Genomic DNA, 24,459 nt, shown 5'->3' on the forward strand with positions numbered 1-24,459 from the left:
CATCGCTATTCATGTTTTTTTATTATTACGGGAAAAAGTGCTTCCGAAGAAGCATTTTTTATAATAGAATACCAATGAAAATGCCTGTTAAAGAACTAAGGGCACAATAGTAAACTGGACACTAATATATATCCATGAGTAGGTGCAAAGAAGTAATATGAATGAATAAAATTCAGTTTTAAAACTCATCCATTGTGCATTACATTCACCTTTTTTTTTTATTTATTTATTTCTCTGACTCTCTTTTTTTTTTCTTCATATACAAATAAAGATTAACGATGGGCATTCTGTTTAGTAATTTATGGAATAAGCTATTTTCGAAAACTCAAGTAAAGCTTATTATTGTTGGCTTAGACAATGCTGGTAAAACAACCATTCTATATAAATTGTATGGATCAAAATAAAATTATCCCTTCTTCTCCCCCCCTCATCTCCTTATTTATACATGTACATATAAAAAGCAGGTCATAACTCATCATTTCATTTCTAGATTGATGAATCAAATTGTAACAACTACTCCAACTATTGGTAGTAATGTTGAAGAGGTTGAATATAAAAACTTAAAATTCCTAATGTGGGTAAAGTTAGTTACAAGACGAAGTATGCGTATTTTTAGATCTAATGAATGCTTTTTTTTTTTTTTAAAAAAAAAAAATATTCATATAAATATTATGATGTAGGATATTGGAGGCCAAGAATCTTTACGAAGTACTTGGAAGACCTATTATATAGATACAAAGGCATGTTATTCAAATTTTTAATACTACTCATCTTGGAGGTTAATAAATTATATTTCTTAGGCAGTTATAATGGTAATTGACAGTACAGATGTTAATAGATTACATTTAGCAAGACAAGAATTACATCAGATGATGGAAAGCGATGTAAGTTCAACATGATGAAGAAAAAAGAAAATTTAAGTTCAAGATTATTTAATCTGTAATAATAGCAATTACAAAACACTAGTTTGCTAGTATTTGCGAATAAACAGGATGCAAAGGGTGCTTTAGGAGCAGCAAAAATATCAGATGCATTAGGTTTAAGTAAACTTAAAGATAGACAATGGCATATCCAGGTAAATAATAAAATTAAAAATAATATTCTTAATATTAATTAAATTTTTCATTTAATAGGCATGCTCTGCATTGACAGGAGAAGGGTATAAATCATTATTGAGTTTCAAATTAATAGTAAAATTGACCTTTTTTTTTTATAATATAAAGTTTATATGAAGGACTGGATTGGGTTGTACTACAAATAGCTGGATCATAAATAAATGACTATAATAATAAAATTGACAGTGTAGAAGATAATTATCATTTTTGACAGTTTTTTTTTTCTTTTCTACTTATAGAATAAACAAATCTTTTATTTTATTAGTTCTCGAAATATTGAATTTTACATGTAAAAAAGCATAATTGTAGTATTTTCTTTTTCTTTTCTTTCAAGCTGGATTATATTTTATTAAAATGGAACCTATTTTATTCCTCGAACATTTTACTAAAATATACACAGTAATTGTTACACTATTACAAAAGTAGGAGACAAATTGAGAGAGTTTACTTTTTTAGTAGCCCTCGAGATTTTTTTTGTTGAGTTTACTTTAAAACGTGTAAAAAGGTAGCTCAAGTTACTTTTAACTAGTATATTAAAATTGGGATAATAGCAGATGCCTATTAGAATTTAATTTGTCATTCCTAAAAAAAAAAAAAAAAAAAAAAAAAAAAAACTTCTTCCCCTCACAGTCAATTGGACATTATAGCTGCTATTGCATGGTTACATATGGTTATATTATTTAAACGTCTTTAACTTCTTGTACTTGTAATCCTAGATAGGAGTAATTCAATTTTGTTAAACAGTAACAATAATAATAAAAAGAAGAAACATATTTGGCCATTTTATAATTACTAATGCCTATGCATTAAGTTGAATTCAGCCTCCTTTAAAGATTTTATTAATATGTGTATGCTCTTTGATTTAAGATTTTATTTGTCTTCTATACATGCATTCTAATACATACAGTTTGCATATCTATTTCTATATTATTAATAGACAAAAGTATAAAGAGTATTCTTTTTCTCCTGAGTAGATCCAATGGCTAGAATAGTTCTAAAAAAAGATAGACATCATGATCTCTTCTTACTAATTAAGTAAATCATCTTTTTAAGGACTTACAAAAAAAACCCCCCTCCCTTTCTGTCTTTCTTTTCGTAATAGTACATACTATGTAATGTATTTTATTAATCTTTCCCCCCCAAGAAAAAGACTTTCATTTTACATATAAATTGCGTCTTTTTTTTTTTTATTTAATTTGTTTTTTGTCTATTTTGTAAATAAAACATGCTACTGTTTCTTTATCCATTGATAATAGGTATGAATCTTGACAATTGACACTTTGTGCAAAAAAAAATAAAAATAAAAAAAATGGTTATATCTATTCATATATATATGTATGTATGTATGTAAATTTACAATAATTCGTCATTATTATAGGGCTCGTCATCCAGATTGCTTTTGTTACCGCAGATATAACATATAATGTTATTCTTAATTCTCCATCAACAGATGCAGGTGTTATAGTTAATAATGTTGTTTATGCCTTAAAACCGTCTCCTCTGAGTAGTATCCTTTTCCAAGGTGAAGCTCCTTCCAATGCCACTTATGCTTATGCTATACTTAAAAAGGGGACTCTCGATGTTATTGAACGTGAAAAGTTTACTCGGTCGGGTAGATCTAAAGACACTCTGAATGAGTTCTATAATCGAGATTGGAATACAAAGAAATTGATAAGTTATGACAAAATTAAAACGATTACTAAAAACTTTAATCGTCGGTCCGATAATGAATTACATCCTATTGGGGAAATTCCAACTATACATGTTACAGCGAAGCAATCTGACCTTGATAATATTCATATCCATTATTTGCAGGACATTAATATTTCGGCAAATATTACATACATTAGGTAGAAAAGCAGTAGTTAATGATATCATTTATACGTATTAATTCCTAATTTTATTATTTATTTATTTATTTATTTATTTTTAAAAAAAAAGTACAACTTTTGTTAAATCATTTACAGATGCAAAATTTGAAATTGGCGGTAGATCTTCAAGACAATTTACTAAATTTGCTTACAATATCAAACTCAAGAAGAAATCTAATGATAATCTTAGTGGTTTCAAGAAGTTAAAATTACGTACTACTGTTAGTGATCCTAGCTATATTCGTGAATACTTGGCATCTGAAATGTACTATGCTGCAAACCAACCTGCTACAAGAGGCTCTTATGTCAGGTATGTGATACATACAAGAAATGACAATAGTTATTTCAGATGATTAAAACAAAAAAAAAATTATTTAAATAGAGTATTTTTAAATGATCGAGCTGTCGGTTTATTCACTCTTTTTGAAAAATATGATGATGTTTGGCTCGCAAATGAATTTGGTGCGGGATCTAAAGATTATAAGGATGGAGCTCTTTATGAAGGAGAAGGTGGTACACGCAGTCGTCGTGCTGATTTATCTTATAAGGGGGATGATCTCGCCTCTTACGAAAAATCTGCATACTCTATTGCTGAGACGGCAAAAGACTTGAGCGAACTCATTAGTTTTAATAAGTTTATTAATGACCAATTGGAATTCCAAAAGACAGCAAATAATGCATCAATATCAGCAACTACTCTAGAATGGGAAAAGCAAATTGACGTAGAAGGCTTTTTAGTGTGGTAAGCTTATTAAATTAAATACTTTTTACATACATATGCATATACATATAGATAACAAACTTATATTTTTTTCTAGTATGGCATTTGAATTTCTGCATGGTTTTTGGGATGGCTATCTTCATAACACGAATAATTACTTCCTTTATAAATCACCAGAACAGAATCGTTTTATTTGGATTCCCTGGGACTTTGACTATTATATGGGAAGTGGACCGGTCTCTATGAAGAAAATCTCAGTAGGAGATTATAATAATTATGACGGTATTCAGTCAAGACCTTTAATTAAAGCCCTTTTAAAAGTACCTGAATATAGAGCTCTCTTTGAAGATCATCTCCAAACATTGATTGATAAACTATATAATCCAACTTATTCAAATCCTGTTATAGACTCTATTGTCAACTTCATTCAAGATGATGTCGCATGGGATAAATCTTTACGACATATCAGGTCTGGACGCGAATTCTTGCCCAACTTTATAGAAAATATCATCAACCATAATTTTAATAATCAAACAAATCAAAATCAAGGTACGCCTTCCAGTTTGAGTTTAACAACTGCTGCTGAATTCTTGATCAGATTAAATTCAAAGATCTCCCACAGTAAGGCTATTAATGGCAAAACAAGACATAAATCTCTCTATGCTGTCAAAGAGTGGATTCGTGTCAAACTTGCCAATATTTCAAAGAGAACTGTTTATCATCCATTATTACCCATTCCATTAAAATAATACAATAACTTATTAAACATTAATTTGTATATTCTTTGTTTATGTAAATGATAAAAAAAAATAACTTTGATATGTGTGTAAACAGCAGGTGCCCTTTTTTAAATCGCATAGCTAACGGGCTTTTCTCTTATAACTTTTTGTATTCTTTCATAAATATAATCGTTTACACTATTTTTATTATATTACGTTATGGAAATAGGATACATTCAAATTGTACCTTAGTTTTTAGAATGAATTTTACTCTATCACACTTATTGCCCCTTTAGGTCATAATATATGGTTTGTTAAGCCAAAAATGAGTTCTCTATACAGAGAATTTAAAAGGTTACGAAGATAAAAATAAAAACAATAGTTGCTTTAGCCCTTAACTTATGTTGTTGTTATTCACTCCTATATTGATTTGATATAAACATGGAATAAGATGAATAGATATCCTCTCGACTATCATCTCTTAGTCTCTAGTGTTTAAAAGTATCCCTTTATGTTACGTTACTTTTTGTTAGATATATACTTTTAATACGTACATTAAGTCTTATTACTTTGCATTCAGTGACATATTTTCATTTAGTTCTAGCCATAAATGTTAGAAAGGCGCTACACTATTATATGTTCTGTACTAAGGTTTATAATTAGTATATATAGCGTCAATCTTATATAAAAAAACAGCAACAAAACAAGACATTATGCTTGTACTATTTTAAATATATTTATAATACATGTATGTGTATTCATTACTTATGTGTAGTAAAAAAAAAAAAAAAAAAAAAGAGAGAGAGAGAGAGAGAGAGAAATATTTAAAAACAATACAAATACGTTTATGCATGTGATTCTATGTAACATACATTATTACAATAATAGTTTCCTTTGAATTAAGTTCAGTTGCTCAAGAAAGCAAATAATGCCTTCTAAGGATATTTAAATATTCTATTATCTGTTATTTTTATTATCATTAGGACTATTCTTTATCTTATATATCATTTCTAAATTTATGTCTTAACTTCAAAAGTATGTTTGTATTAAAAGAGAGGAAATTTTTTTTACATACTACTCATTTGCGTAAAAGTTTGTTTTCTTCTATAGTGATATATCATAAGTGAGAACAAAACTGTGTCTATTTTCACATTACTAATAGGTAAATATTTTTTATGAGAGACTGTAAATCTCATAATTAATTATGAACTATAGTATACACATGACAGTTCTTTATACACATATACATATACATATACATATATATGTCAGCAGATGGTCTCATCTCGTCGTATGTCAATAATATACATCAAAATTGCAGCTAAAATCATTTATGTTATATGCATAAGAATATTGAAAATGTATCATTTTCTTTTTCTCTATATATACAAGATTTGGTAGATTGTAAGACATTTTAGTATATGAATAGTATAGAAATAAATAAAAAAGAATGATTTTTTTTTCTTTTTATAAATATGCATCCATCTTTCTTATGATTTACTGTTTATTCAGTAAGAAGAAGATTTATGCAATATTCAAATTGCATTCTCTTCATTATTATTACTATTCAACTATATACATAGAATGACTATTTATCTCTAACATGTACCATGCTATCATTTATCTATAGGAAACAAAATCAAACAGCGCACCTCAAACTTCTTGTATAGAAAAGTCTGATATACAACATGTTGGATTGAACTATGTAGATGTCTGAAGTGGCCTCAGCTTATCCTTTAGCAGATAAAGTTTATTCTTGGTCGTTGATGCTAAGTAATCAGAAGTGGGGGCCCATTTATGGCATGGGATCAACGGATATGTTTATTTGACTGGTTTGCTGACGATAGTCATTACCTTAACTTGGTATCGGTTCCGATTTTATTTATTCTATTTCAAAAATATTTTTAATCAGCAGCGCAGATAAACTCTCAAGGTGCTGATGTGGGGGGAGGCAGTTATATGTCGGATTAATGGTCGCAGCCGCCTTCTATAACATGCTTGGTTTACGTTTTAGTGCTTTTTTAAAAAATTTTTATGGTTATTTTGGGTTATGTTAGGTACAGTGATCATCATCATCATAGCTATTCCTGCTATGGCACTTTCACATAAATCGGCATATTGGGTCTTTATCGAATTTCAAAATTCAACGGGGGTATGCAAAAATGATGGTATGGTCTTCTTGATTGGTCTTTTGTCAACTGGGATGGGCATTAGTAGTAGGGTATGAATGTGGGGCACAAATTGTGGAGGGCACTGAAGATGCAGCTCGAACTGCTCCTTGAGGTATCATCATTTGTGTCGTAGATGCGATGCTCCAAGAGTTTGGGGCTTATTCTTTCCACTTTATTTTCTATCCAAGATGTAGACGAGCTTTTGAATTCAACTATGCCAACAGGCACCTTTTTCTTAAAAGAGTTACCAACAGTCAAGGCATTACAGCTTTTTTTTTTCCTTGTTATCTTACTGATAGCCCAAATTGGCTCTCTTTGTAACTTTGTCTTGGCAGCTAGGGAATTTTATGTGGGAGTCTATCAAGGGATGGTCTATTACCATCCTCTAAGTTCCTTTACAAAATTTCTGGTGATGGCATCCCCGTCCGGTGTTTATTGATTCAACTTGTGATTTGTATTTTAGTTATTTTACCTTTCTTTGGATCCGCTGTTTATTGGGAAGGCTATCATGAGTGCTGCTTGTCATCTCTGTCAATGTCTCTTATGGTTTACCTCTTCTATGTCGTTTGATTTAGGTACGTAATCATATGCCAAGGGGAGACCCTTCCATCTAGGTAGGTTTAGTCTTTTGTTGAATTTCATCAGTTTTGTTTGGGTTTGCTTTTTTTTTTTTTTTTTTTTTTTTTTTTTTTGCTGTCATTCTTTATATTCTTTCTATTTCTCCTGTGACAGCTGAATCAATGAATTGGGCCTCGGTCATGATGGATGGTGTCATGATTTTTTTTTATTTTCTTTTGGTTTATATCTGGTAGACACTTGTTTAAGGGTGTTAGACAGCCTTTAGATTCTACTTGATTCTTTTTCTGATTATAAATTTCTTGGATTACATGAGCAAAAAAAAAAAAAAAAAGATAAAAATGTATATGTATACATTGTCTAGATCCATATTTCAAAGAGTAAATCACAGTAATTATATATTTTCAAGTTTCAGATATTGTTAGTTTTTATTTATTTATAGTAAAACGGACCTTCTTCATCAATCCAAAGACGATATTTTTTTTTCCTTATTATAATCGTAATAAATGAATTTATATGTTTATCCATATTTGTATATGTATTTAGTTTTAAAAGTTAAATATGAACACATCATATGCTGTTAGTTTTAAAGAATGAAACTCAAATAATAGAGACAGCGATGTCTTGTTTAGATAAGACGGAATTTACTACCGATTTCCTTTTTAATCAAAAGGTAAAACATCGCTTTTGCTTTAACATGTCGTAATAGGGTTCATGTATTTTTTTTTTGGGAATGCAATAAAAAATCAAAGATGGTACCATCTATATTAAAGATCATAAAATATAATATCATGAGTACCTTGTATTCCTCATTGAGACAAAAATAGCTTATTAACAGTATATATGATTGAGAAATATAAAACATTCAAAATAAATGGTAATATTGACATCCTATTCAATGACTCTACTGAATATTATGTTGCAGCTTTTATTCTGATTAAAGATTTGAATGTATCGAGAAAAAAAAACATATATTTAGAAAGAGATAGTAGTCTGTTGAATTTTAGTAAAATATAGTTGCTCAATCTCATGGTAGTAAAAAAAAAAAAAAAAAAAAAAAAAAAAAAAAAAAAAGATTATTACAACATCGAAGTTTATTTCTAATTGGACCGAAATTAATAATGTCTATTATTTCATTTCAGTAAATACAACTTAAAACTTCTTAGCATAAACTTTTAAATTCACTGTTATATATAAATATATAAAATAAGGGTCTAAATAGAAACAATACACATTATAATTACTTTTCGTTTTATATAGTCTAGTCTATAGATATAACATATACAACAAGAAGAGCCAAGAAAAATAGCTCCACATCGTCGGAGATTGAACTGATTTTCTTTTTCTCTCTTTTTTTTTTTTTTTTTTTTTTTTTTTAATTTGCTGTTTTCAATTTTTAGTTTTTCTTTTTTCTTTCTTACTATAACTACAAAAAGCAAAAAAAGTTTATAATTATGCAGAGTCATCATAGATATGAACAAGTATATATTTAAATATACATAATATATAATCAAACGTACAATATTTTTGCTTATATAATTATGATAGGTTGCTCAAATTGATCAAGATACTATTGAGCAGCAACAAAATAGTCGACCTATTGCAGCTCAACAAAGATCTGATTTAGAAGATACATTCAACATTTATGATGAACAAGAAGATGATTACACAGTGGAATCAACTGAGCATCATCAGTTACTTCCTGAACATACATCAACTACAGAAATACAAAGGGTACATCATAGTGCACCCATTGTTCAATCAAACGATGGTGTCTTTTCTAATATATCGGCTAAACCTGAAACCGACAAAGTGGAAGAGCTGCCACCAGTAAGTTTAGTTTTTTTTTTAAAAAAAATGTATAGAAAAATTAAATTATACTGGAATAGACTTATGAAGAGGCTGCAGCAGATGCAACCCCGCCTTATTGGCAAACTACAGTGATTGCTCCAGCAGGAATGGGAGATATAGTTTTAGTAGAAGGTTTACCAGTTGGACATTTATTTAGCTTTTTATGGAATATGATGGGTAAGCTGTTAATGATATTATTATTTTGCAATAGAATATACTTACATAGATGGAACTTAGTCTCTGCTAGTTTTCAATTAGTGGGATTTATGCTTACTTATTTATTACATACAACTCATGCAGCAAAGGTATAGCTAAATTGAAAAAAATAAATAAATATACACTATTATACTGACTCTATTGTCATTAGGATGGTGCTCGTGCAGGTTTAGGAATTTCATTAATACAGTATGGATTTTATGTTCGAAGTCGTAAGCTTCTTTTTTTTTTCTTTTTGTTAAAAAGCATATATAATAACATTTACTTTATGAAATAGGGGGAACATTAGATGAAGACTTTGATTATGATGGCGAAGGACATGAAACAGTGGGTCATGATGCTACACAAGCAGATTTAGTTGCATATATCATGATGTTCATTGGTTGGTTTATTATTCTTCGAGCTGTTTCTGATTATTTACGAGCTCGTAAAATGGAGAATATTATAACCTCAGAACCCAATTCTACAACAACAAATGCTGATAATATAGTATGAACAACTATTCATATATATATGTGTGTGTGTATGTATGTATACACATGTATATAATATACGTATCGTAAAATAATACCCTGTAAATTGTTTAATAATAATATCTGATTTCTACGTTAATACTATTATTATAAATAGAATTTTATTCTAAAAGCCAAAGAAAATGTCAATAAATAATATGATTTTACATTGTAATTTGCCAAAAAAAAAAATAGAAGAATTTAATCGTATGTAATGTACAAAAATAAGAAGAATTATTTTCTCATGCTGTTTCTTGTTTCCTTTTCAAGATTTTCCTTGAATGCTTTAATGAATTCACCACCCGTTTTGGCTCCTATAAAACCTTATTCAGTACTTCATTTTTTTTTTTTACATAAATGTGTATATATAAATGTATGTGTATATACCTTTTTCTGTTACGCTAGATACATGTTGATGCGTCTTTGCAGCAATACGATTAAATAAAGGACTTGCTAAAAGACGTTCTGTGATAAAACTAGAAAACCAGAAATTAACAATTCTCTGGAACATTGTTATGTGGAGTAGCCAAAAAAAAAAGGAAGGATAAAGAAGATGACTGAAATTGTTCCAGGGCTCTATATTGATTTTAAAACAAGTCACACTATTTCGAAGAACCAATTAAACTTAATAAAAATTCAATCTATTTGGCATGTATAATACGACAAATGGGAATATACAGAACGAAAAAAAAAAAAAAAAAAAAAAAGAAAAAAGAAAATTGAAAATATACGTATTTATATTGCATAAATATGTAAATTGTAAGTATGTAATAAGGCAGAAAAATAAAAAAAAAGGAAAAGGAAAGAAAGGGAGGAGGTGACCTTCTAAACTTATTTACAGTTGAAAGTAATCAATTTTTTTTTTTTATGATCTTGAAGAAGATGGCTGATTTCTGTTATTTTGATAATAACGACGCCCTCTATTATTTTGGTAATTATGTGACGATTGTTCATTCCTATCTTGTTGCTGTTGTTGTTGTCGTGTAGCTAAAGCTTGTTGGCGATTGGGTTGTTGAATTTGTGCATCCTCAAGTGCATTAGGTGCAACATATAGATTTTTGTCAATAACAGGTGGAATAGGTTGAATTTCTGTACCTAATTCTCTTTCAATCTTGTAAAGGTTAAATCGATCTTCATAAGTAATCAAATTGATAGCTAAACCCAAGTGACCAAAACGACCAGAACGACCAATACGATGCAAATAAGTTTCAGCATTTTTTGGGAAATCAAAGTTAATAACTACATTGACGGCTTGGATATCAATACCACGCGTTAATAAGTCAGAACAAACCAAGTTACGGCATACACCATTTCTAAAGTCATGAAATACTCGGTTACGATGACTTTGTAACATTTTAGCATGTGAATAAAAGCATGAATATCCCAATTCTGTAATTTTCTTTGCCAAAAGTTCGACTCGATTTGTAGAATTACAGAAAATAATAGATTGATTAATTTGAAGCTAAGAAATGAAGTTAATACGATGAAGTATATATATAGAAGAATATATATATATGTATATACCTTAGAGAATAAAGTATTTAAACAGTGCACTTTCTGTCTTTCTTCTACATAAGCATAATATTGAGTAACGCCTCTAAGAGTCAATTCATCCATTAAATTAATTTCATAAGGCTTAACAAGATATTTGTCCTTAAAGTTTTTAACAATCATAGGAAAAGTAGCACTAAATAACATGATCTGTCTATCCTTGGGGAAAAAACTGATGAGTTGATCAATAATAGGTGTAAATTCAGGTGATAAAAGTTTATCAGCTTCGTCCATCACAAATGTAGTAGCTTCACTAAAATCTGCAACATTCTTTGAGGCTAAATCAAGAATACGACCAGGAGTACCTACAACGATATGAACTACTTCACCAAGACGCATAATATCATCTTTAAGTGTTGTACCACCTGTAGTCACCATCACTTGAATATTAAGATGTTTGCCTAATGTTTTACATACTTGAGCTGTCTGAAGAGCTAGTTCACGTGTAGGAACGAGCAATAAAGCTTGAATCTTTGATTTCTTTGAATTTATTTTTTCCAATGTAGGAATGACAAAAGCTGCTGTTTTGCCCGTTCCATTCTTGGCTCTGGCTAAAATATCACGTCCAGTAAGGGCAATAGGAATAGCTTCTTCTTGAATAGGCGAAGGTCGCTCAAAACCAGCCTCAAAGATGCCCATCAATAATTCTCTTTTTAAAAAGTAATCTTCAAATTCATTCCCTTTTGTAGCTGTTACATCCTTTTTTATTATTATTATTTTATTGATCAACATCTGTACTCAACACTACAGTATCTGGTGTTTTTACCTCTGTTTGAGGTCTCGTATCTTTTTTAGGAAGAACGAGATCCTTTTTCCAATTGTCATTTTCATGGCTTCAAGAAGAAAAAAAAAAAAAAAAATGAGAATTGTAACGCTTAGACATTTGTATTGCAAATTTTCTTTACCTTAACTGCTGTTGTTCAAAGGCCATTTTTTAGAAATACTATAAAATAAAGAAGTAGATATATACAAACTATGTAGATGTATTTTGTATTAATATTAATATAAAAAAAAATAAGAAAAAAAAATAGAGAACACGTATGTAAGGAAATTTAATGAATTTGTGCTGACATCATGTATCGGGTTTTGTTCAACAAACTCAGTAGAAATTTTAAATTGTTTATTTTTGCTGATCCTTTTGCGCAATTTGAATGCCGATCACAGTAATTTCAGTAAGTTGAGGCACCTACTATGGATTACCATTTATGAAGGAATTATGATATGATAAACAAGTAAAAATTAAAGAAGGAGAAGTCAATGTTGGCGCTAATAATGAAATCAAATACTTTGAATGTAAACAGAGTAGTTGCTTTTACAAATATAACTAATTAATTTCGAAATACTTTCAATAAAAGATACAAGGACCTGACAATGATGAGAGACGTGAACCTTTCGTATCTTAGAGTATAACAAACTAAGTCTAGATATGTAATATATAGTTTTACATATAGAAGAAACAAAGTGCCATTTTCAATGAGGCTGTTATCTGCTAAAACTTTGAAAGAAATCATGATTTTTATAGGATAAGCATATTAAGTGTGTTTTATTCATGTAATTTACCTTAAAGCTCAAATGAATATACTCACAAATATAGCTGAAAAAGAAAAAAGAAAACTACTAATGTTCACGATTCTATTTGAGAAAATAAAGTCATATAGAAATATTTTTTTGTTTTTCGTTATTAATTGATTAAACTTAGGTTTATTATTTGCTTATGTAAAAGCATCAACTTATAAAAGTAAACACAAAAAGGAAACTTATCGTTGTATTCTTTTTCTATATAACAGCATATATATATATATTTTTTCTTTTTAGATATATTGAACTATTATCTTTACATGCAGTAAAAGTATACAAAAGTGAAAGCTGAAGCATCACAAAAGGGGATATGTTTTGTTAATATAGCGATTCAGAAGAGTTTCTGAGCTTTTTTTTTTTCTTTCTTTCTTTCTTTCTTTCTTCAGCTTATTAATTATGTAAAAAGCGGATATTAAATTGATTACAAATATATGAAACTTCACTTCATGGTGTATTACTAAACATAAATCATTTAAATTGAAAACTATTTTATTATTTTACTCTTTTTTTTATTACTCATTATATATATTCTAAAAAAAAAAAAAAAAATATGAGCTCAACTTTATTTACATTATTTGGCATGAACGTGGTGAGTGATTCACCCGCACATTGTAATAAAAAAAATGATCATCCACCTACGATCGAAGAATACATTGATTTTTTAAAGAATCAAGTCCATTCCCCTCGTGCTGTTACACCTCGATTAGTCCCTGATAGTGAAATAAAGATTCAATGTCAAGTAAGGGCTCGTATTCCTACTACTGAAGGTGGAGAAATGTTTGTTTACTTGTACAAAAATAATCAAGACTCTAAGGAGCATTTAGCTATTGTTTATGGCGATGACATTCGTTCGCAATCGCTTGATAAAACTTGGGAAAACGAGACAATCATGAATCGTATTGTGCGTGGTGCATATTATGGACGCCTCGAGGAAGTTGTAACAGAGGAATGTCGTGAATTAAAATTAACAGAGAATCAAGAAGCTTATTTGGAAAGTCAGCAGGCAAAAGCTAAAAAGGCTTGGAAGCAGCAATCTGAACCACCTATGGTACGTATTCATTCAGAGTGCTTTACAGGTGAAACAGTCCACTCTGCACGTTGTGATTGTGGTGAGCAGTTGGATAGTGCTATGGCTCAAATGCAAGAGGCTGGTAGAGGTGTTATAGTTTACTTAAGGCAAGAAGGCAGAGGTATTGGATTAATGGAAAAACTAAAGTAAGTACCCTTTTGGAAAAAAAAAAAGAAAGAGAAAAAAAAAGAATATTAAAAGAAAACCTTTCATTTTTACTTATAACATAAATTTGAAGAGCCTATAATTTGCAAGATTTAGGTCATGATACAGTAGCTGCTAATGTATTATTAAAACATCCAGCGGATGCTAGAACATATGGTATAGCGAATGCAATTTTGAAAGATCTTCGACTGAAAGAGATACATTTGTTAACTAATAATCCGGATAAAATTAAACAATTGGAATCATTTGGGTCCATTAAGGTCGTGAAACGTAAATCGATGATACCCCGTTCATGGTTTTTCATGACAGATCTGGTCGGTAATGGGGGCAGTAACACTAATAGTGCAATGCCTTCACCTTCTATTATTAAAAAGGAAATTTTGGATCATCACAGTCTAGAAGGTTCACCTGTGTTATCTTCAGGAGCATCAACACCAAGAAATGAAATGGATAAATATTTAGCGGTGAAAGTAAAAAAAATGGGTCATATTCTAGATTTACCAGATGATTTGGCCTAATACTACTGTTTAGAATGTTCATATATTAAGCAATGAAAAAAAAAATAATAATAAACAAGTTGATATATAGCGCTAGAGTTTGTTGTATTGTCTTAACCACTAGTAGTATCATAGAAGGATCATTTTACTAATTGAATAATAGGAGTAATGGGTGTAGGGAAAAAAAGTGCTTTATGAGACAAATAGTCTAATTCATAAGGAATAGTATAGACGTCAGGCTAAGAGAGTTACCAAGGAAACGCTGTTAAAGTAGTGTTCTTAAGCTTTTTATGAGAAAGCTAATCGAGCCTTAAACACTTTATCGAAAAAGTCTCTTTGTCTGATAATAATGGCATAGATCTCCTCTTCACAATACTGAAAGAGATAAACTAACTTTTCGGATTATTTACTACATATTAGTTTTATTTTTAATCAAATACTCATATGTACATATTACTGCCTGATTTTTAATATTACTTGGCCATAAACCCTAATAAACGTATATTATTATGAAAAGTTATTACCGTCGACCTTACAAACGTAAAATATATCAGCAATGTACTTTAAAATAGCATAAAGCTTCAGTTAACTGGCTTTAAAATAATACACTATTCAGTCCGTAAGCTAAAGTTAACCTATAGTTAATTGTTGATTGATAATATTCTTTTAAATGACTTGAACCTAGTATTCGCTCTTCTTTTCTAGTCGACTTCAGTCCTTTAATAATCATCAGAATATGTATAGCATATTAATAATAACTTTCAGAGTATAAATAAACTTTTTTTTTTTATGCATTTATCTTTTTCTTCTCAATGGGTGACCTTTGTTGACGATAAATGAAGTAATCTAGTAGATAATTTGCAATATGGCAATAGTCTTCCAAAGATGGATCAAGAAAAAATTATACCTTACTAAAATACAAGTATCAACTTAGATCCTTTTATTATAGAAGGTGTTATAAAAGAAAATGTGGCTTATAAATTCTAATTGGATATAGTATAATGTGACTTTTAATACTTGTTTTATAGACCATTTACAGAATTCAACCTAAAAACAAATAATCAACTACCATTGATTGCTTTTTTTTTTTTTTTTCCTTTCTCAAACTAAAAAAATAAAATAAAATAAAAATGGTCCCTAAGAGTAAGTTATATTAGTTAGCAAAAAGTCAATTATTATACTTATTTTTATATAATCTAGAGCGTCAAAGTAAACGTATTCGTCTTGCACATAAATATAGAATTGCTGGTCGTATTAAAGATGCCCATCGTAAAGAACGTAGAGCAGCAAAGAAAAATCCTTCTACACATCATAGTAAGCATTATATATAGTTTTACATATATGTATATCTATTTATATAACATTTATTTATAACTAATGTGAATATCAATAGAAGCAAAAAAAGATCCCGGGATTCCTAATGAATGGCCTTTTAAGGAAGAACTTTTAAATGAGATTCAGGCACAAAAGCTTCAGGTATATACTGTAACATCTGTATTTTTTCAATAATTTTTAATCTTTTCTCTTTTGTTTATTTATAGGCAGAGGAAGAAAAATTAAAAAACAAACAAAAAACACAAGTAGAAAAGGCAAAGGCAAAGAAAGCAGCAAGGAAAGCAGAAATTGCTGCCAATATTGCTGCTGCAAAGGCTGCAAAGGCCGCAGCACAAGCAGCAATTTCTGCATCAGACGAGAAAAAAGCATCAAAGAAAAAAAGCAAAGATTAAAGCCAGCGTATTATATATATATATCCATATATATTAATACATATTCATATATATCTGTTGTATACATATTATTAATTAAAAAAAAAAAAAGCGAGTTTATTATTTTTTATTATTCCAATATGAATTCGTGGCATCTAAGCTTGATGTTGAATGCTCATCATGAAATGGATTTTCTTCGGTTATAGTAGTAGCAAAAGAACGATTGTTAGGTGTGGAAGGGAATTTTTGAATATCTTCATTATCACTAGTATCATTGATATCTTGTTGCTTACTTTCAACTTGTTCTAATGGTATAGATAAATTATTTGCAACAGTCAGAATAGTTCTTACAGAAGCACTTCGACTCAATAAACCATTATTATTTGTTTCGCTGATTGTTCTTACTGAATTGACACGCATAATTTGTGGTTTGGCTCTTGTCACTTGAATGACTTGAACTGAAGGTGTATTTTCTCTTATTGATTGACAATGTAATGATGAGTCTACTGTTGAAACAGAAAAGGTAGATGAATTTCTGTTTTCGTTTGTGGTAGCAATGCTATTTCTATTATTATTATTAGTATTAGTAGTAGTAGTAGTGGTAGTAGTACTATTAAGCTGAGATAGTCTTGGATTATTAGATAATATTTCCGATATTCTTTTATTTTGAAATGCAATTCTTGATTCAAATTCTTCGGGAATATTTGAATTTAATGTTGTAGTCATATGAGTACCATTAGCCGTTGAGTTTGATAACACAATAGATTTTATTTTTGTATTAGGAAGAGGATTTGTGACAGAAATACGCTGGTGTGATAAAGCAGCAATCACAGCTGGATGTGGAGTAATTGATTGTTCTTGTTGCTGACTTTTTTTATTATTTTCACTAAAAGCTAAAAAGGGTAATAATTTGCCTCTACTGCTCTGTTTTTTACTTCGTTGCAAATAACCATATATAATGATGCCGAGGATGATGCCTATTCCTACTAATCCACCAATAATACCACCTACTAATGTACCAGTATTATTTTCTGTCGAAGAATTATGAACATTGGTTGAATTAGCATCGGTCGTAGTACTCGGTAAAGGTGGTAAACCTAAAAGTTCCCGGTTCATACAACGTGAAGCAGGGCAGATACCACAGGTTGTCATTGTTTTTAAAATACATGTTTCATCAACATTACAAATAGGTGTACATGTAGCTATACAATTAACTGGTGCACATGAACTTGTATTATTATTATCTGTCGTATAAATGTATTAATAATTAAAAACAAAAAAAGAAAAGAAATGAAATGAAACTTGTTCAAATATTATTTCCATACTTTGTGCTATAACTGAGTCTATATTTCTCACAGCAAATAAGAAGATTACAGGAATGGCTATTGTTTGATCTCGAATAATGTTCAACATTGCATGTGTGTGTTGTATTATTGGTATACAACAACAACAAGTAAAATTATATTATATTACTATAAACCTGTTATGTAATAAAGTAGTAGCAATAAGATATTATACAAAATAGACTAATAATTCAAGAGGCATAAAAGCGTAAAAATACAATTAATTATTATATGTTGTAATAATGAAATTTTATTATTATTGCTATATGTCATACAAAAGGAAAGGGGCAGTAGTAGATCTTATGAGAAGAAGCTCCAGATGTAATATTTATTATTTTCCCGCTCATTAAAATAATGTTACACTAGTAACATAAAGTGTAATATATAGCATCTGAATAAATTCTTTCAAAAGTTTAAACAGTGTGTGTATCTAAACACTTATTTTATTTATAAGCGAATAAATATAATACTTTATATGTATACTTGATTGATTTATTATACTGTTTTCTTTTTACTCAAATCTGTTCAAGGAGAAAAGAAAAAAAAAGGGAAAAGAGGTAGATAAAGAGTACGAAACAAGTTAGAGGAAAGGAATGGCCCAAGCTTCTTTAAATTTAGATAACAAGGTAGTTTCATTTCGAGGAAGAACTACTCTTAATAATTAGTTGTTGGGTATAGAAATCACCAGTAACAATATTGATTCATAAGAAATACTTGTCTGTTAGTTTGATCATAAAAATTAAAAAAAAAAAAAAAAAAAAAAAAATGAAAAAACTCAAAATCCTGTAACAATATAATGTGTTAACTATTTTTTTCTAATTGCTTAATATCTGCAATTTTGTAGTGACAATTTAGTTTCCTTCTCACCTTTGCATAGCAATATCTTTTGTATTTAGCTTCAACTACTGCAACATTGATCTTGCTTTCTGTATGGCTTCTGCCACTCTTAATTGTTTTGAGAATACTCGTTTTGATGATAGATAATAAATGAAGATGGTTGTATTTATTATAATAGAAAACCTTTTTTTAACTTCAGTATCGAAATAACAAATATTTGTTATATAATAAGTCCATTTATCCCTACTTGGTCTACAAGTTAACATGTATATTTTAATTAAATAACTATAAAATATTCCAAGTATTAAGCATATATAGTAGACTATATTATTTTAATGAAAAACCAGCAATAGGTATGCCCTAATTATTTTACTACTGTTGTCTGGCCTAATTGGCGAGCTATTGATTTGCAAATGACTTGATTTTTTGATGTAAATCTGCGGCAATTTAATTAAGGTATTTATTTTGAAGTGATCACACAGACTTGTGACTTTTACGTTCCCCTCCAACTTCCTAGACTTTTTCTTCATATTATTAATGTGTGATCCTTGTAACTCATTAATAGCTTGATATGATTCTTTTATTAGTTTCTAACAAAAGATATTAATGATAAATAAAATGTCAAAATATGGATCAAGTATATCTTACTCTAAATCGCCAAAATAGATTAATCAACTCTCTCAAGTTTTCCTCTGACGTTTTTGATGCTGTTGGTACTTTGACTAAACCAATACAATTGATTACATAAATTTTGCTTGCCGGCATAAATGCTCTCCAAATCCTGATCTTTGTTGCTGAAAAATACCATAAAATAAAACGTTAGTGGATATGTCGTTAAAGAAAGGAGAAAATACAAACGTGTTGCCTGAACAAAAAAAGAACCCATTTTTTTTTTTTGAAACTTTCCATATCACCATAGTAGAACCTTCGCCCGATGATATGCAGCATAGCGACAAGGCCGTATCCAGCCTTGATATAATCTTGAGTTTCTTTTAGATCGTTTTGTTAAAGTAAGGGAACTGTTGTTTCCAAGATTGCTATTTCGATCTCACTTTCTGTATTTGAAATGATACCATCAGCATTATAGAAATGTCGATTGTCATCGTAGATCAAATTTAGCTCCTGGGAAACAGCGTCTGATCTCTTTTCACCTAATGAAAACTTAGTATTCTGGATTGATTTTGATAAAGAGTTTAGAATTGGCCACAGAATATAGTAGTTGTAACTTGTTTCGTTATTATAAACATCACTATCGTCAATAAACAATCCACTGACGCTATAATTAGGAAAGCTAAAGTAGACACTACAGAACCTGAATGATCAATTAAAGACTTATAATGACTGTATAACGGTATGAAAAAATTTCATAAATGGATTGTTTGACTTAAATACAGGCGAGGCCGTTTCAACCAGTACTTTATTTGAGGAAAACTCATCCGAAAGAGCCTAACAAACATTTGGGGGGTGTTAATGGATATCACTATTTTACAATGTTAGTTGATATTCCTACTCACGATAGTATCAAATATGTTATTGTAGAATCTATTATCTTTAATGAATGAGCACGATATCTCTTCAAATGTGAGTCCAGTTTTTTTGATTAAATTTTTGGGGTAATATTCTCGTGTTATCCTGGAGCCAAGCTTGTTTCCAAGTTGAATAATGTTTAAATGTTCCAAGCTATAATAAAACGATATGTTCAATAAAGATGTCGAGCCAAATTAATTTCATACATACCTATACTTATTGATATCACCATCTCTCTGCATAGTATCAAGGATTTTCTTCCATATATCCCAGACATTCATCTCAATATCTTCTTCTACTACTATTTCTTCTTCACTTTCCTATCCGCGGTAAAAAAAAAAATACACACACACAGGAATTAGATTTGGATTCTTTTCCTCCAAAGTCATTGTATACTCACTGTATCTTCCCACGGATCATAAAGTGATGGATCGTAATGTTCTGGTGACAAAGATAGATTAGAGTGTGTTGTTGGTAATACTTCCAATTGTGCCTCTGTTAAAGATGTTTGTGGATCCTCAGTAACTTTTCTTTTCTTGTCGTATTGTTCAACTGTTATTGCGCTATGTGCTTCCATTACGTTAGTAGTTCCGTAGTTGACATAATGGATATGGTTGACGGTAGTTTTTGATGGGTCTTCAGTGGGCTATTTATGAACAACGTTAGTATTTTACATATTACAAAGAAAAAACAATTAACATTACTTTATTATTGATCTCTTCCAATAAATTTTCAACATATCTTTTCACATCGTTGTCTTGTACACATTGCTTTATGTTGTTGAGACATAGTTTATACTGATTAATTACTTTATCAATTTTTAAGGACATGCGATTTTTAAGTTGACAATGTTGCATAAAATCTTTGAAACTCCAGTTAGACAAACTGTTTTGTTTAAAGAATTCGAGCTCTTTTTTGTTTGGCAAAACAACTTTACTATTCAGGTCAAGCATTTTATTAAAGAGAAGAAAGCTGTTTTAGGAGTGATGCATTTTTTTTTTGTTTATTAAATGACGATATCATCAAGTCACGCGTATTTTCTAATTTTATCAGGTTTTGTTTTGTGCTGATGGAGTGTTTGCTTGGCTAAGTAAGATATTAATAATAACTAAGTTTGAAGATGAGCTAAAAGGAGAGGTGAAATGCCTTGATTATAGAGAGCTTCTTCTAGATATTGTTGTATCAAACGAGTAGCAGAGTATCTTCTTTTTTTTTGTCAATAACTTTCTTATATTTTTGTTTTCATGGAAGAAAACATAAGGCAATATAGTCTATTATATCACAATTGATATATTTGTATAAATATTTAAGTATAGTGTCTGCTCTCATTTTTCTTTAACTTACTCTGCATGCTACCAACACAACTGTCAAGTTCCATCTATATCAGTTCTTCATCCGTATTGGACATATCTTGTGAGATAATCAGGCTCTTGACAAGACTTTTTTAGTGACACATGAACAGATTCGACCGACAAATGAAGATCACAAACAGGTGATCCTATTTTGAAGGCTCTTTTCTTTTTTAATACTTCGCTAGGACAAGTTATGCGGGCTTTTTCTGGTATATCCCAACACCTCAAAGCCATCCATCTTTAACCCTTTTATGAACCTTTCAAATTGAACTTGGTAGTTGCCAATATATTAAGCCGAAGAAAAAAAAACATTATAAACATAATGTCAACACAAAGTGTTAGATTATTTTCTCTTCTTTTCGTTAGTCAGTCTATGTTTACAACAATATATACCTTGATCATAAGATATACAATTTTATACTCAATTCAAACGACTTGAGACCTTGCAGTTTACTTGATCTCTGAGCCTTTAAAAACTATACACCATTTGTTTATTGCAAACTGTGTAAAAGCTCCAAGTCTCTCTCTCTCTCTCTCCCTTTCTTTTTTTTCTTCATATAAAGTCGTATATCGCGTTGTTATGTTAAAAAATGTCCTTTGAAGACACTTTATTTCACTCATAACCCGTCTCGTTACGAGGATCAGTCATGAAAAAAAAATTAAAATAAAAACTACTACAAACTGAAATTTCTTTTGTAATATCCATCCTACTGACTGTATTTATCTTTACTTTAACAGCCTGAAACATGGTTATTCATACTATAGGAACAGCAATGAAAAAAAAAAGAATATTCATCATAGTAATAGGACTATTACTTCATCGGCTAAAATATAAATTAAGCTTTTTCCCCCCCAAATTACTTTTACCAGGGAAATTTTGATTACTGTCCTTTTTATTCTATTTTGTTATTTAATGAGAATCAAAGACTCTCCAAAAAAAAAGCGTTTCATTTACATGTTTATTCATTATTTAAAATATATATATATATATATATATAACTTTATATTCTAATATGCTCGGGTATCCATTTGTTGATCATTTTCGTATGTTTTTCTCATTCGTTTTTGACGGCTTAAAAAGCATAAAGAAAAACAAAGTAGAATAGTTACAATAAACAAAAGAATTGATGACGCTAATGTCATCCATATTGAACGCCCTGCAGACACTGTAATTCTTAAAACCAAATTTAATAGTCCACCATATAATTCATCTTTGGCTGTATTAATCTTGTTTTTAACGATATGATAGATAACTAATTGAACAACAAAGGTAGCGATACAAAGTAAGAGAGTAATTAAAGAAATCAAAGGCAGTATGAGTTTACGGAACCAGCTATATTGATATTTGACTCTATTGATTGTAAACAGGTGAATAAAGTAGGCGCATAATAAGATAAAAATAAAAACGACAGATGGAATAAATATGCCGCCCTGTAGACCAGTAATATCTGTTTGAAGTTCAGGAGATAATTGCTCTTCTAACATTTGTAATATACCAGTACTATCTATATAAAGATATATTAATAAATGTATAAATATTAATATAAATATAATGTAATGATATGTGTGTATATAAATATCTATATAATCTACCATATCTATAACCAAAGCTGGGTGGTGTACAAACTGTCTCATCATTCTTTGTACCTTGACATATAACAAATATAGCTATTGTAAGATAGTCTGGTATTTCATTTAATATTGAAATTCCATTTGTTCTTGATGAAAGCATGTCTAGATTTACTTTAGCAAGATACACAGACCATAATCCCTTAAAATTTCCCAGAATAGAAAGAAGCTGTAAAATAAAACTTGCTATTATTAATAAAGTAATGATGATTTGGAAAAATCGTAAAATCATTTGTGTTTATAATATACTTGATAAATATTTAGATTTAAACAAGTTTTATGATATATGTGTAAGTATATGAGTATGTAAGTAAGTATATGTGAATGTACGTATATGAGTATGTAAGTAAGTGTTTGTGTGTGTATGTATGTTTGTATAAATATATATAAATATATATAAAAAATGTATGGTTATATATTTATATTAATATACAGAGAAAAGTAAATAAATAGAAAAGAAAAATAAATAAAAATAAATATGATTGAAGATAAAATTAAATAATTAAATAGTTATGTGCTAACCAATTGTCGCTAATACATGCAGACTTTGCTTCAATATGATGTAAGTGTATGTTTCTTGTTATATAAGGAGGGACTAAAGTATAAAGTCACTTTTCAATAAATTTTATTACTTACTGGTTCTACTTTGAACTTTATTCATATATTAACTAAAGTTGAGTGGATACTAGTCATAAAGAAGAAAACATATCATAAATGACTGTTGTACACTGCAGATCAAAGTCTTTTTTTTCTTCTTCTTCCTTATAATACATCTATAAATTTACTTGACTTTTACTCTTCTTTATAAATTATAAACACATGTAATCTATTTATTTATTTATATAGATCAGCTTACTTAATAAATAATATTTTTCTTTTTCTTACATAATATGCTAGGATTTGAAGATGATGACTCATATAAATAAACTTTTGTTTACTAGGATCTTATTGTTAAATTAATAAAAGAAAATAAGCGATAGTTAACATGAACTTAGCAGCATGATATTATTAGTTTACTGTTCCTTTTTTTTTTTTTTTTTGGGTGCTGCTTACATCATATTTAAACCTTATGTCACAGTTTAAACTGTTACACAAATATGTAACCTATACTATTTAGTTTAAATTGAATTGCAGATGACATTCGTAGTTTATTGAATGATATGCTTACATATTCTTTTATTTATTTACCACAATAAAATAAAATAATTTATTTAAAGCTTGCTGCAATTTAGAATCTCTATGTGACCATTTTATAGGCATTTTAGAAGAGGGTTTCTTATGGTGCAAATGCCAATTATACAAAAGCTTTTTCTAATAAATATATTTTGCACATGTATAAAATATTGCTTATGTTATATATGCATTTACATAGGTATGTGTATCAACTTTGCACGATATAATACAGGGAGTTTTTTTTTTCTTCTATTACAATATAAACCCTGTTGTGTTGTTA

At 29.3% G+C, this 24,459-nt stretch overlaps 12 protein-coding genes across 12 annotated transcripts; 6 read left to right on the forward strand and 6 right to left on the reverse strand.

Moving 5' to 3' along the window:
* The first annotated feature begins 242 nt into the window (after nt 1-242).
* BX663DRAFT_510952 (ADP-ribosylation factor family-domain-containing protein) lies at nt 243-1,361 on the forward strand. The gene is made up of 7 exons (XM_051527826.1): nt 243-388; nt 491-578; nt 681-740; nt 801-884; nt 950-1,075; nt 1,134-1,159; nt 1,224-1,361. The coding sequence occupies exons 1-7, from the start codon at nt 279-281 to the stop codon at nt 1,270-1,272; spliced, it is 543 nt and encodes a 180-aa protein (XP_051382379.1). The 5' UTR covers nt 243-278; the 3' UTR covers nt 1,273-1,361.
* Nucleotides 1,362-2,340: 979 nt separating this feature from the next.
* On the forward strand, nt 2,341-4,456 carry BX663DRAFT_486709 (coth protein-domain-containing protein; the record flags this gene model as incomplete). Its single annotated transcript, XM_051524694.1, has 5 exons — nt 2,341-2,371; nt 2,494-2,965; nt 3,057-3,296; nt 3,369-3,728; nt 3,805-4,456. The coding sequence occupies 5 exons, from the start codon at nt 2,341-2,343 to the stop codon at nt 4,454-4,456; spliced, it is 1,755 nt and encodes a 584-aa protein (XP_051382380.1).
* Nucleotides 4,457-6,135: 1,679 nt separating this feature from the next.
* On the forward strand, nt 6,136-7,036 carry BX663DRAFT_552319 (uncharacterized protein; the record flags this gene model as incomplete). Its single annotated transcript, XM_051531357.1, has 3 exons — nt 6,136-6,199; nt 6,484-6,647; nt 6,731-7,036. 3 exons carry the CDS (start codon nt 6,136-6,138, stop codon nt 7,034-7,036), a joined length of 534 nt encoding a protein of 177 aa, XP_051382381.1.
* Nucleotides 7,037-8,540: 1,504 nt separating this feature from the next.
* On the forward strand, nt 8,541-9,834 carry BX663DRAFT_510959 (uncharacterized protein). Its single transcript, XM_051527827.1, has 6 exons — nt 8,541-8,654; nt 8,722-9,003; nt 9,063-9,201; nt 9,262-9,329; nt 9,392-9,452; nt 9,518-9,834. Exons 1-6 carry the CDS (start codon nt 8,628-8,630, stop codon nt 9,733-9,735), a joined length of 795 nt encoding a protein of 264 aa, XP_051382382.1. The 5' UTR covers nt 8,541-8,627; the 3' UTR covers nt 9,736-9,834.
* On the reverse strand, nt 9,793-10,279 carry BX663DRAFT_473559 (uncharacterized protein). The gene is made up of 2 exons (XM_051524201.1): nt 10,140-10,279; nt 9,793-10,066 (listed from the first exon to the last, which is right to left on the reverse strand). The coding sequence occupies exons 1-2, from the start codon at nt 10,261-10,263 to the stop codon at nt 9,987-9,989; spliced, it is 204 nt and encodes a 67-aa protein (XP_051382383.1). The 5' UTR covers nt 10,264-10,279; the 3' UTR covers nt 9,793-9,986.
* A 265-nt stretch (nt 10,280-10,544) lies between these two features.
* On the reverse strand, nt 10,545-12,332 carry BX663DRAFT_510964 (ATP-dependent RNA helicase DHH1). The gene is made up of 4 exons (XM_051527828.1): nt 12,209-12,332; nt 12,070-12,136; nt 11,277-12,002; nt 10,545-11,214 (listed from the first exon to the last, which is right to left on the reverse strand). The coding sequence occupies exons 1-4, from the start codon at nt 12,232-12,234 to the stop codon at nt 10,618-10,620; spliced, it is 1,416 nt and encodes a 471-aa protein (XP_051382384.1). The 5' UTR covers nt 12,235-12,332; the 3' UTR covers nt 10,545-10,617.
* A 1,074-nt stretch (nt 12,333-13,406) lies between these two features.
* On the forward strand, nt 13,407-14,710 carry BX663DRAFT_510966 (GTP cyclohydrolase II-domain-containing protein). The gene is made up of 2 exons (XM_051527829.1): nt 13,407-14,096; nt 14,189-14,710. Exons 1-2 carry the CDS (start codon nt 13,432-13,434, stop codon nt 14,631-14,633), a joined length of 1,110 nt encoding a protein of 369 aa, XP_051382385.1. The 5' UTR covers nt 13,407-13,431; the 3' UTR covers nt 14,634-14,710.
* A 1,101-nt stretch (nt 14,711-15,811) lies between these two features.
* BX663DRAFT_435590 (GNL3L/Grn1 putative GTPase-domain-containing protein) lies at nt 15,812-16,339 on the forward strand (the record flags this gene model as incomplete). Its single annotated transcript, XM_051523132.1, has 3 exons — nt 15,812-15,926; nt 16,006-16,088; nt 16,154-16,339. Coding segments are annotated over 3 exons (384 nt in total), but the record flags the coding sequence as incomplete, so codon positions are not given.
* A 99-nt stretch (nt 16,340-16,438) lies between these two features.
* BX663DRAFT_552325 (uncharacterized protein) lies at nt 16,439-17,470 on the reverse strand (the record flags this gene model as incomplete). Its single annotated transcript, XM_051531358.1, has 1 exon — nt 16,439-17,470. The coding sequence occupies one exon, from the start codon at nt 17,468-17,470 to the stop codon at nt 16,439-16,441; it is 1,032 nt and encodes a 343-aa protein (XP_051382387.1).
* Nucleotides 17,471-18,741: 1,271 nt separating this feature from the next.
* Nucleotides 18,742-19,798, reverse strand: BX663DRAFT_74638 (uncharacterized protein). The gene is made up of 3 exons (XM_051532310.1): nt 19,357-19,798; nt 19,147-19,292; nt 18,742-19,088 (listed from the first exon to the last, which is right to left on the reverse strand). Exons 1-3 carry the CDS (start codon nt 19,382-19,384, stop codon nt 18,831-18,833), a joined length of 432 nt encoding a protein of 143 aa, XP_051382388.1. The 5' UTR covers nt 19,385-19,798; the 3' UTR covers nt 18,742-18,830.
* BX663DRAFT_552326 (uncharacterized protein) lies at nt 19,504-20,978 on the reverse strand (the record flags this gene model as incomplete). Its single annotated transcript, XM_051531359.1, has 6 exons — nt 19,504-19,774; nt 19,883-19,944; nt 20,013-20,178; nt 20,236-20,345; nt 20,426-20,671; nt 20,730-20,978. The coding sequence occupies 6 exons, from the start codon at nt 20,976-20,978 to the stop codon at nt 19,504-19,506; spliced, it is 1,104 nt and encodes a 367-aa protein (XP_051382389.1).
* Nucleotides 20,979-22,385: 1,407 nt separating this feature from the next.
* On the reverse strand, nt 22,386-23,924 carry BX663DRAFT_486716 (uncharacterized protein; the record flags this gene model as incomplete). The annotated part of the gene is made up of 5 exons (XM_051524695.1): nt 22,386-22,882; nt 22,971-23,175; nt 23,643-23,657; nt 23,792-23,806; nt 23,892-23,924. The coding sequence occupies 5 exons, from the start codon at nt 23,922-23,924 to the stop codon at nt 22,386-22,388; spliced, it is 765 nt and encodes a 254-aa protein (XP_051382390.1).
* Nucleotides 23,925-24,459: the final 535 nt, after the last annotated feature.

Source organism: Cokeromyces recurvatus, assembly GCF_025118155.1.
Source record: "Cokeromyces recurvatus strain NRRL 2243 chromosome Unknown BX663scaffold_14, whole genome shotgun sequence".
Taxonomy (NCBI): domain Eukaryota; kingdom Fungi; phylum Mucoromycota; class Mucoromycetes; order Mucorales; family Mucoraceae; genus Cokeromyces; species Cokeromyces recurvatus.

Bases quoted from the DNA above. Each gene is read 5' to 3' on its own strand.
- BX663DRAFT_510952 (XM_051527826.1), top strand. From the start codon at position 279: ATGGGCATTCTGTTTAGTAATTTATGGAATAAGCTATTTTCGAAAACT. The intron at 389-490 runs GTATGGATCAAA...TTTCATTTCTAG, and splicing joins ACAACCATTCTATATAAATT to ATTGATGAATCAAATTGTAA. The intron at 579-680 runs GTAAAGTTAGTT...ATTATGATGTAG, and splicing joins ACTTAAAATTCCTAATGTGG to GATATTGGAGGCCAAGAATC.
- BX663DRAFT_510959 (XM_051527827.1), top strand. From the start codon at position 8,628: ATGCAGAGTCATCATAGATATGAACAA. The intron at 8,655-8,721 runs GTATATATTTAA...TAATTATGATAG, and splicing joins GTCATCATAGATATGAACAA to GTTGCTCAAATTGATCAAGA. The intron at 9,453-9,517 runs GTAAGCTTCTTT...TTTATGAAATAG, and splicing joins TGGATTTTATGTTCGAAGTC to GGGGAACATTAGATGAAGAC.
- BX663DRAFT_473559 (XM_051524201.1), bottom strand. From the start codon at position 10,263: ATGTTCCAGAGAATTGTTAATTTCTGGTTTTCTAGTTTTATCACAGAA. The intron at 10,067-10,139 runs GTATATACACAT...AAGGTTTTATAG, and splicing joins ATCTAGCGTAACAGAAAAAG to GAGCCAAAACGGGTGGTGAA.
- BX663DRAFT_510964 (XM_051527828.1), bottom strand. From the start codon at position 12,234: ATGGCCTTTGAACAACAGCAGTTAAG. The intron at 12,137-12,208 runs GTAAAGAAAATT...TTCTTCTTGAAG, and splicing joins TTTGAACAACAGCAGTTAAG to CCATGAAAATGACAATTGGA. The intron at 11,215-11,276 runs GTATATACATAT...TTCATTTCTTAG, and splicing joins TAAATACTTTATTCTCTAAG to CTTCAAATTAATCAATCTAT.
- BX663DRAFT_510966 (XM_051527829.1), top strand. From the start codon at position 13,432: ATGAGCTCAACTTTATTTACATTATTTGGCATGAACGTGGTGAGTGAT. The intron at 14,097-14,188 runs GTAAGTACCCTT...ATAAATTTGAAG, and splicing joins GGATTAATGGAAAAACTAAA to AGCCTATAATTTGCAAGATT.
- BX663DRAFT_74638 (XM_051532310.1), bottom strand. From the start codon at position 19,384: ATGGGTTCTTTTTTTGTTCAGGCAACAC. The intron at 19,293-19,356 runs GTTTGTATTTTC...GGTATTTTTCAG, and splicing joins TTTTTTTGTTCAGGCAACAC to CAACAAAGATCAGGATTTGG. The intron at 19,089-19,146 runs GTAAGATATACT...ATCTTTTGTTAG, and splicing joins ATCTATTTTGGCGATTTAGA to AAACTAATAAAAGAATCATA.